Source organism: Plectrocnemia conspersa, unplaced genomic scaffold (genome assembly GCF_051122295.1).
Source record: "Plectrocnemia conspersa isolate PC_06_02 unplaced genomic scaffold, ASM5112229v1 ptg000005l, whole genome shotgun sequence".
NCBI lineage: Eukaryota > Metazoa > Arthropoda > Insecta > Trichoptera > Polycentropodidae > Plectrocnemia > Plectrocnemia conspersa.
This window is the reverse complement of record NW_028277169.1, coordinates 20,813,533-20,825,130: the sequence shown is the minus strand read 5'-3', so window position 1 is coordinate 20,825,130 and position 11,598 is coordinate 20,813,533. Positions and strand designations below refer to the sequence as shown.

General features: G+C 27.7%; 1 protein-coding gene across 6 annotated transcripts in view; it reads left to right on the top strand.

Moving 5' to 3' along the window:
• The first annotated feature begins 1,105 nt into the window (after positions 1–1,105).
• LOC148235114 (protein quick-to-court-like) overlaps positions 1,106–11,598 on the top strand; it is a 32,344-nt gene continuing 21,851 nt past the window's right edge. For 2 of the 6 annotated variants that reach the window (XM_088186527.1, XM_088186524.1), the window contains exon 1: positions 1,106–1,396. Coding sequence is in view for 2 of the 6 variants with exons in the window: in XM_088186523.1 (XP_088042649.1) it covers positions 2,901–2,917 (17 nt within the window). In the remaining 4 variants the exon portion in view is untranslated. Of the gene's footprint in view, positions 1,397–2,875; positions 2,918–11,598 lie in introns of those variants that run through there. The other 4 variants (XM_088186525.1, XM_088186528.1, XM_088186523.1 and 1 more) reach the window with 2 other exon arrangements.

Here is an 11,598-nt window from a genome sequence, read left to right as displayed (position 1 = left end):
TAATTTATGCAAAATTCAAGGGTCTAAATACCTCCATCTACTCCCTCCCTAAATGATATCCCTGGCTTTATGTTTTCTGTAGGAAGAGAAAAACCACTTTTTGGACATTACATTATTTTTTTGCATTAACTGGAAGATTTTCCTTTTAAGGTTGTGAACTTACCAATATAGATGCAAATGAAATATTACAAGTTTTCTTGGGTAAATTACTACTTATACGATAAAAGAGAGCAGAGGACGGCACTCTTGCAAACTTTCCACTGTCAAAATTTTAAAGCATTAAAAAATTTTTTAAATGTTATTCCATCTTGATGGCATGACAAATTAATCCGCAATATTTCATTTTTGATATAAACTACATTAGAGATGCTGACAAAAATAAATTCATGGATCTCAGAATAAAAAATTACTACAATTGCAGTTTAGCACAAAAAGACTTGTGATCCCTAAGAGAAGTCGATCTTCGTCTTGTGAAAGGAGTTATTTAAGTTATGATATCATTTGTAACCATATAAATGAGAATCGGGATATTTATCACAAAAATAAAAACTTGAAATCGATTAAATGTTCAACATAACATGCGTGTTGCTCTGTCATATACTATACTGTGGTTTAATCTTTAGCTTTATGTAAATGTAATTATATAAATATTGTTAATTGGGTACTTTTTGTCATAATGTTGACATCATCACTTGATTCGCTTTGGCTTGTTGCCTAATATAATAACAGAGAAGGTTTTAACTGGTCAACGAATGCAAATAGGATGTGGCTATTTTCACCTACTGTTCAAACACAAACCTAACTTAAAAGAATTAGTCTAATAGAAGTTCAAAAACTATTATTAATTTTAGAACTCTCATTAGGTTAGGTTTAGGTTTGTACAGAAAATGGACGTTTGGTACTCCTACTTACAGTAGGTGCAAATAGCCAATAATTCTTACCTACAGTATATGCAAATAGCCACATCCATAAAAATATCGAGTCTTTTTACACATACGTCTGCGCCTGTGTATTTTTTGTATGCAATAATTATTACATTAAAATAAAATATATTGCCTAGTGAAAACTCTTCGTGAAAATTATCTTCAAGTCACTACTACGTGTCATTTCACAATAGATAACGATTCGATTGACAGTGCCGCTTCTGTCGTGCCACTGTCAATACATTTGCGAATAATTCGTTGAACGAAAAACGTCGAACCGAATCGCGTTGCACGCTAGGAAAGCGTTATAGAAAACACGGTGAGTTAGTGGAAAAAAGAGCATTTCGGTCACGGTTGGGGGTCCGCATAAATCCAAAGTCGGACTGCGTTTCAGTGCCCATCTGCGGGCCGGAGCACTAACACGGCCTAGGCGCCGGTGCAACGCGCCCCCATAATCAGATTGCATCTCACATGTAAGTACAACCATATGTTACCCGAATCGAGATGTAAATGCTTTAATTATAGTTTTGTAGTGATTATTTATCGTATCAGCTGAAAACCTTCGTTGACTATAACAATGCTGAAGCAATTTGATTGATAATTTTGACAAAATATGATGAGTCACATAATTAGAACAATGATGTGCAATTGTTCGATTGTTAAAAACAAACAATTTCGCAATATAATGAAAAAAATACATAACGGATTTCGAAAGCGTGTGATTTGTGGCCTCTTTACTAATCCGTTTATAATTTCAGTGCTTTATTTTTAATATCGATATTTAAAAGTAGGTGAAAATCTGTCTATGACTCTTAATAATTACCAGTTTTACGTCAATTTTCTCGTTCATTCTCAGATTATTTACGTGAATAAATGCTAGCATATGTTGAGCAAATAAGTGGATTTATCGCAATAAAATGCTATATGATAATTAAGATTACGTGTGAAAAATATGAGTATAAATCATTACCGCAAAAATATTATCTTTATTAGTCACTATAAATTGCCCCTTAAAAATAAACTAATTTCTCTAATAGTTTTACAAGTCGAAAGCTTTCTAGATTAATGTGATATATTATAATAAATATATTATAGATAAATTTTAGTAAATGTGAAAAAATATCAAAAATGAAAAGTGAAAACGTTTTTGATTATATCTAGTTTATTTTTAAAAATTTATTATTACAAAAAATGTCAACAATAATTGGGAATAAAAATATATTTTATTATAATTGTGAAAAAAGCAATTTTTAAAATCGCACAGAGAAAATAAGTTTATAAATAAAAAAAACGATTAAAAAGTATTATTTCGATTACTATAGTGCAAAATTTATACGGTAGTTATCTCCATTTCGTGTTAAAACATAAATCATCCATGGAAATTACTTCTATTTGAACGTTTGTCTAATATTTTTGCATATTACATTTGTTCCATCATTTACTTAAACACATACATTTTTGTATAATATATTAGTAAATTATTTTTAGCTTTACTATTTTTATAAATATAATATGATAATAATGTATTTTAGAATTTATATAATTATTAGAATTAATATCTTAATGTTGTTCTTATTAGATTGATGGATGAATATAACCAAAGTGAATTGTTTTTCATTTTTAGTCCTATAATTAGCTGAATAATAATCATCAAAATAGTGTCAAAATATATTAACGTAGATCATTATTAAAGGATAAGATATGTATTCTAAATGTTTCTTTTTTATTAATTACACATTATGATTAAAGAACAATCAAAAATCAATTTTTAATTGATACTAACTGCTAAAATATTAATCTTCAATTAGACATTAATGCGAGACGAAATTATAAGCTATAATCCATCATAGTGAAAACTTATGTTTTAACACAAATTCGTTATCAAACTCATTAATTGCGATTCTAAGCAAGATAGCGACACGACAATAGTTTTAAACATCAATCGTTTATTCAGTTGCTGTTCAGCGATCGAAGCGAATGGTAGTGACATTTGTGTGAGTATTTACTTTTCCTACATTAACAATTAAAATATACTTTAATATATTGTTCAATAATATGGTATTTTACAGTTTAAGTTAATAATAACGGTTTACGGGGTGATATATTATAGATGCGTAACGAAATGTTACATAATTTCACGTCTTGTTTGTTTCTAACGTAACGTTTATTTTAACTGAAAAAACAGTAACGGTTTTCTAGAATCTCATGATTGTTTTATTACATACGCCAGTATCGCTCGTTTGTTGCATTATTAATACGACCTCTGGCTTATCAACGTTGTCCTGTACCGATTGGCAATTCGAATTTATGGGTCCGTTAACTGTTTGTATGAATTAATCATATATACATATAGTTATTTATGCTAATCATAGTGTAAATAAATTATACGTTATCATTAGATTCTTAAAACATTTTTATGTATTATTGCTTTATTTATAATAACTTGAAATTAGCCGTTTTTTTTAATAATGCCACTCAAAGTAATAAAATATTATATAGGTTTCTTTATCACTTTTAGACATAAAAAGCATCGAAATAAGAGTATAAACATTTTTTTAAATACATATGTTATCATGCAAAGCCTTTAAAAATACACTAATCTAATTTCAATGTAACGAAACACATTATTTTCGATATGTATATTTATTACTTTAAAATAAGTTTTAAATGCTCTCTCGCCAAATCAACAGCATGAGAATAAGTGTAATATAATTGTATTTTATATATTCAGACAATGTGCATCTTTAAATATATTCTATTAGAATAAGATTATAATATATTATATCTGTGTTAATACACCATGTGTTAATCACAGATCGGGCTCATCGGAAGTCTTATATCGCAACTTCAAAATAATTTCAGTACAGCATATTCGATTCCCAAATAAACTTTTTATCTATAGTGTATGTATTTAAGATTTAACGTTTTTGTGACAAGAAAATTTATGAGATTTATAATTTTTTTTTTCTACAAATAGACCTTGTAAATATCTTGACTAAATTCGTTATCTTGTTTAAAAATAGTTGTTATTCTGCTACAAATTTTCATCCATTCTCATTTTCTAGACTAAACTAAAAACCAGAATCTTTAAAGCACTTAGGTGGTTCAAAAATATTTTTGTGACAGCAATATACAGAGCACAATTTGAGAGCCAGCAAAAAATAATTTAAAACTAATTCGATAATTTAGCTATTCTTAAGAAAAATACTATTTGTGCGAAAAGAATACTCGTTTTTGACTATGGTCTTAATTTTACATTCAGAATGAAGGCATAAACATACTAAAAAGTCCCTCACTTCGTCCAGTATAGGTTAATATACTAAGTTTGAAAGTTTTAACTATTTTTATAACAGAAAAATGTGAAAAATTATTTAAGAAAAATCGAAAAAATAATTTATCAAGATCCCTTCAACACAAAAATAATATACTAACTAATATTAAATTTTAGAAATCAGTTAAATTTTCAGAAAACAGTTAATGCAATATTTGTACAATTGAGTTTTGCCTAAAGAAATTAAAACATAATATTAGTTAGCCCAAGAATTGACATAAGATCGTTGCTCTTTTTTATTTTTACTAAAATTATTTTGTGTTAATACATATTTTATATAAAAAATAGTATTTAAATTACCATTACGCGTATCTTTAATTATTATTTAGTATTTTTAATAAAAATGCAGATTGAATAGCACTACCCTAAAGCAATATTTAAAAAACACGCAGTCTTTGATAGCCTTTTTTATATCATACGAATTTTTAAACACTGCTGTCAAATTATCTGAGAGACTATTGTCGCCGTAATAGCGTATTAGTGGAGTTCCGGGCTTATAACCATTTAAAACAACATAGTTAATTAACAATTAGTAAAAATTTGTCTAAAAAGTACCACAACATGTTTTAATAATAAAAAATACAATAAAGGCTTTTTAAATTTAAATAATAAATTAGCATACATATTAAAGCAAAGATCAACTATTATTTATTATTGTGTTCACTTTGTCCAAAGTTTATTACTTATTGTTAATGCTTCGCAACGAAACTGTGTTTCGTCACAGTCACGCTATTATTTCCTTTGAAAAAGCGTTGTTTGCAACAACTCGTGCATTTCGTATGTGCATTTTAATGTACAATAATAATAACACGTTAGGCCTCGTTTCAATTTTCCAGATGCTGAGTGCGATTTACTTGAGTAATGTAACCGAGCTGTAAAAATCCTTTCACTGCGATTAGTAGACGTTTTCATTAATCGGTCATTATTGCAAATCAGACATTGTATTGCACATTTTTTGCATCATAATGCCGGAACTCTGAAATAACCCATAAATTTACTGTGAGAATTGGGTTGATATTGTGAGAATCCAGTAGGTTTCAGACATGTGTTGTAGCTCATGTTGATACATACGTATATAAATGTAAATAAATATATTTCCTACTGTTGATTATTATATTTAATGTTCATTTAATTATTTAATTAAATTTATTTATTCAATAATTATTAAAATAAATATTTAAAAAAACTTAGTTTTAATTATTTTTCTATTGTTGATTTATTTGAAAAACTGTCAATAAATCACAAGACTATGTAAAAAATAGTGTCACGTCGTACAATGTATAAAAATATTATAATTTTTTTATCATTGCGCGCGAAAAAATGACTTTCATTAAGGAAAATAAACATTAGCTGCGCATGACATTAATTATTCATTAATAAAAAGAGAAATTCCTTTTTGTTATTACGCCGTATGTAATTTAAAGTGAATTATGCGTATTTGGTGCATGGACAAAAATTATTCTCATATGTACATAACATACATCAAAATGAGATTCAAAAATAAAAGTTAGATTTATATCAAGCTATAAATTTATTTTTCCCCATCGAAAATATCACATTTTTTCGATATTCATTTATTGAATTATCATTATGTGATGTATGAGATTCTCAAATATTTCTAATAAATTTGGTGTACTATCTGTTCACTAACTTATTGGGTAACAAAAAAGGCGATATATTGACTTAACATTAGTAACGTTTCAGACTAGTAACTCTAAAGTTACGGGTTCGAGCCCACTCGAATTTTTATGTATAAAAATGCGCTATTATGAAAAAATCGGCCATAGCTGCAGTGACATCTATTGATTATAGATTGTATAGCACATACTAATTTATAATTAATAATATATTATAGATGTCACCAATTCCCAGACCTTCAGTCTGACAGTTAATACTTATTTGTAGATATTTATTATGTCCGATTGACTTACTCAGTTGGTGCAGATTTGCCCGTTATAACGCATTGGGCTTACGCCTATCAGGTTACAACGGAAGATTTAATAAAAATTAGAAAAAATATGTATTATATAAACGTATTAATTACTGTAACCGACCGGCGGTTTTATCTTTGCTTTGGTGATCTAAGAACCCGCTTTGATAAGAAGAATGATTTAGGGCTATTTTTCTTTTTAGATAATCCAAGAACGTTTTTTTATATATATTTTTTTGTTGTAAAATAGCAACAGTTAGGGACTTAATTTTTTTGTTAAAACAATTTTAAAATATCAATTCTGAACTTAATTAAAAATTTTAAGGCAATCAAAGAGATACATTATAATCGAAGAAACCAGACATTGATGTAATTAATTACATATATATATTTGCAAAATCCAGAATCTTTCACTATTCAAAAAAGAATGACTTCTTTAGTTATTCTTCAAAAACAGATTATTTAATTGCTCGACGAATTTTAAGGACCTTCGCGAATCTATTAAATCATTAGAATCAATTGCGGAAATTGAAAATTTATCATTGACGCAGCAATTAGAAAAAGAAATTCCTTTTAGCCTTACAGAGAGTATATTGTAAGAAAACCAACATCTTACGGATTAATCGATAAAGAATACAAAATACTTGAATCGATGGGCAAGAGAGTGAATAATTTACAGTGCCTATATAAAGCTTTGTTATCGATTAAACCATCATCAACATTAATCTAGCGGAATTTTTCTACGGCCGAAATTTTTTTAACAAAAAAAGGAGGATAATTTAGATTGCATGTGTTTAATAAAGGATTATTTTAAAAATAATATGTAATAATGTATCTGCAATACTTTACTGTACATATTATACATACATTTTTTCATTCATCAAAATTTCTTAATTTTGAGAGGTGAAGTCGAGAATTCTCATTTCTCGAGAAATGAAAATCACAGAGAAATTATAATGTTTACAGGTAATCATATAACAATACACACCAAGGAAAAAATTGTGCATTAGGATGGGAAATTCTAGCTCAATTATATTTTCCAGTTATTACTCCAAATCTTTTTGGCAGCTAAAAAAACAATTTCAAAATAAATGGAAGATTAAAACGCGGTGGTTGGTTTCTCGCATCTAAATACAAAACTATAAATAAATACGGTATTAATATACTTTTAGCTCATTGGGAAGAATAATTGAATGTGAAGATGATGTGAAACAATTTTAGTTACATAGTAATACGAGAAATATAATAATATGTTCTAGATATATATTGAGATAGTGTTTATATTTACCCGAATCTCTTCCTGAAAAACATAGTATACGGTTTGAAACTTATCATATACATATCACTGAGCTATCGCTGTAGTATCTAGTTTTATAATACATATGTATATATGCATATATTTATTTTAATGGCTGAATAAGGTGACAAACGATGTTTTTTTTTGTCTGCCGCACCAATATTTTATAATTCATGTTTCAACATTTCAAGGTGACCAATTGCCGCATGACATATACATACACATTCGATTATAAGTTTCTCAAACTTTAAAATAAATTATCATTAACATGACGACAATTTATCAATTTGATAACAATGTATTAATACGTTAAAGCATTAAAGAAATTCGGGTAAATGTCTGTCCTTCTGACCTCTTGTTTGGACTCTGCCTAGTTTATGATTTATTTGGATAATCATAATAAAAATACTGAATTTCATGATTGATGTCATAAAAATATTATATTTTATTTTTCATAATAAAACTAGAAAATTACAAAACTTCTGTTCAAGTATAGGTAAAGGCATTTTAACTATTTCTTAAATTTAAACTACTTTATTGCATTAGAAATTATATGTAACCTAAATAGATACGATAAAATATGATATAAAATAGAATTAGATAAAAATAATAACATTTTAATTAACTACAGATTGTAATCGGAACATCGATTAATTATTATTACTACTGTTTTCTATTTTCATTATTAGTTTAACTATAAATGCTTAGATTATATATTGGTGGTACTCGTTTTCCACTTTCATGCGATTAGTAAAAAACATGTTTTTAAATACTCCAAATCAAACATTTTTGATTACACGCGTGTAGCGCGACGATGTACAAACACGTATGTTAATGACTAACTCTCACTTTTTGCACTTAAGCTACATCTGGAACCTCTCCCACTGCCCATGCAGTGTGTCCTGAGTATATTTTTGAAGTGCACTCGTGTCGCTAGAGATTTTGAAAATTAATAAAATAGAGGGATGAGTGTACATACTAATATATCAAAAAACTATGATGTTTTAAAAATGGGAATTTAACAAGTTTGACGTATAAATTATAACGCCACCTAGCAATAAGCAATAACATTGATATTGAGTGAAAAAATATACATGATAATCCAAATTTAAGAATGCTAAGAGAATATTATGAATCAACTCAACAAATTCATGTTTAGAGATACTCGTAGATAAGTAGAGCACCATTCGTCGAGGTTGAAGTATAAGAAATAACACATTTAATTTGAGCTCGCAATTTTTTAGCTTTTTAATTTTAGGCAATTTTCCGTATCCATCCGGTATAGTGTAACCGCAAACATAGATTAGTGTTTATTTTATTAAAATATATATTTTAGAATCTACTTTCTAGAAGAATATTATTATGTAATAAATAGCGGCTATTGCTTAGCCGCTCCCTGGATATAACTCACGCTTTTATAAAATTGTGACATATGGGATTAAAATATTAAATTAAAAAGAAACTATTCTACATTATATATGAAATTATAAAAGTAAAATATTAAGAACAAAATCGTCTGTTCAATATAACTGTAGTACCTCAGGGTAGTGTACTAGGGCAAGTACTTTATTATATACTACCTGCGCAATTGCAAAATAAAGAACAACTCTAATATTTTATAAGACAAGTTCAGATATTATTTACAAACAACATCTAACCAAATGATGTTGAATCAATTTTACAATAAAAAAGAAGTGTCTAGTAAAATAAAAGCGTACATTGAAATTCAATGATTCTTTATAATTTGAACAAATAATTATTACAGACATATACATATGCACGTCTTTCTGATAATATTATTTAATTTGAAATTACCGATTTAAAGAATTTAATTTTTTTTTTTAAATTTATTGATAAAAATGAAAGAAACCTGACAGTTTTAGTACATAAATTCATAAACATTTATAAGATTTATAATTATTTTTTGATGAAAAATGCAGTATAAATGAAATTAATTGTATTCAGTATTTATATTTCATATTAAAAGAATAATAATGACATTTAATACACAAGCGATTAAATCTCCGATAAAAACTCACTTTTCTATTAATTGTTCAACATCCACATAAATCGAGAGGAAATGTAATTTTTACGACATTTCTATTTACAGATTTACGACCCGTTTTCGATTTTATTAGGACACGTAAAAGTTTGACAACAAACGGTGTCGAATCGATATTTCCCGAGGCACTTGCCATTACGTGTGTATACGGGGGTGAAAATAGAACAACCCCTCAGTCGGTCATCAAACCCGCTACGATATGGCCGAGAAGCCAAGATCCGTCCGATCTAGGTCGATTCCTAGATCTTTAGTATTCTTTGCCCTTTGATAACCTTCAAAAGAATTGATCTATCCCCTCCGAGGATAACAGTTTCCCATGAACTTCAGCCGTCCTTTCGTGTTCTCATATTTCAATGGTCCCTCTCTGGGACATTACGTAAAACGAGCTAAATCTGTGATTTACGCCAATTCGTCCATAATGAGGAACAGCCGCTCTTACACATGGTGAGTGTTATGGTTTTATTATAAATATATTATAATATATTTCAATGAAAGTTATCACCACGAAAGATCATCAACGATCAACCGAAATTTATTTTTACTTTAACCAAAATTGGTTCAATATCCTAAAATCGAATAATTGTTATACATACTTGAATATAGCGTTTAATATAATGACTGTTACCTAATTTTAATTATTTTTTTATGCATAAACAATCGTTACATCACAAATATTTTAACGCTAATTAAAACATTAACATTCACAACACAATAACTATTATCAAGTCAAAATCAAAATCGGACCCTGTGCTCATATACTCGTCCATGAAATTCACATAAAAAGTAAGCGTTTTCGCCACGTGACCTGATTGTTATAACGTAAACGTATTTTTCTGTTGTATGTATTATACATATGTACATAGAGTTGAACTAAACCGCGGTGGGTTATCGTTAAAAGATAACATTAATTTATAAATAGTGTAAAGAGCGATAATTACACCCGAGTTCTTCTATTATTTATAATTGATTTAATTGTGCTCAAGATCAAAACCATCCAATGGTTGGTTTCTTCTCTTCCGAGAATTGGATGCAACGGATTCTCAGTGTAATTATAACGGGCGTTACATATTTTTTGTTGAAAGTTGTATGAAATTCTATGAACATTGATTCAAACAACTGTATCTGTTAATATGTGAACTATTTTTCATTGATTCGACTTTGTACGACCTTCAGCTTAAAAAAACAGAGCACTTTTTTTAGAGTTACTTATACGTGAACTGAATATTCAAAACTTCTTAAGTAAAGGTTAATAGGTGTGATGCAGCACAATACAAGTACAGTGTTGATACATATTAAATTTGAAAGGGTTACAGAAACCAGTATTTTATGCATGGATATCATGTTTAGATATGACATTATACAAGACTATCCTTATTAGATAAACACGTAAATTTTGCACGACATATAAAAATTTCGATACATTTTTTACAAAATAATCATATTAGTATTTCGCGAATGTAAGCACTGTTTTACTTTTCAAAAATCCTCATTAAAATAATAAGTTACTATCGTATATTAATCACATTTTCTTTTGAAACTTACATTTGAGAAGAGATGCAATAAATCAACAATATAACATAAAATAATTCATTTTCATTTGCGAGATTGTAATTACTATTGACTATACTATATACAGAAATCACAGTTAGTGGAGCACTTTTTCTTAACGCAATATTCAAAGGTAAAAATGAGGTTGAAATATTTGGTTTACAGTCTTTAGTATATATTATGTAATCGATATGGTCGTCATCGCTTCTTTTTATATTATACTTCCATATTTGTATAATTTAATTCTTACTAAGCTGAGATATATTTGTAATTATAATCTATTAATTTGTTGTTCTGTATTTATAAAAAAACTTTAGGATAAAATTATGGGTTTAATTAGAATAACTTATCAAAACATATTATCCTTATTAATAGTGTACAAAAATGTGAAAGATTATTTTATTATTAAAGGCATAAATAAAACGAAATAGAATACATTAAATTTAAAATCATAATACAAAAAATATATACCATTGTATTTTATTGTAAATAAATTGTTAGAACTAT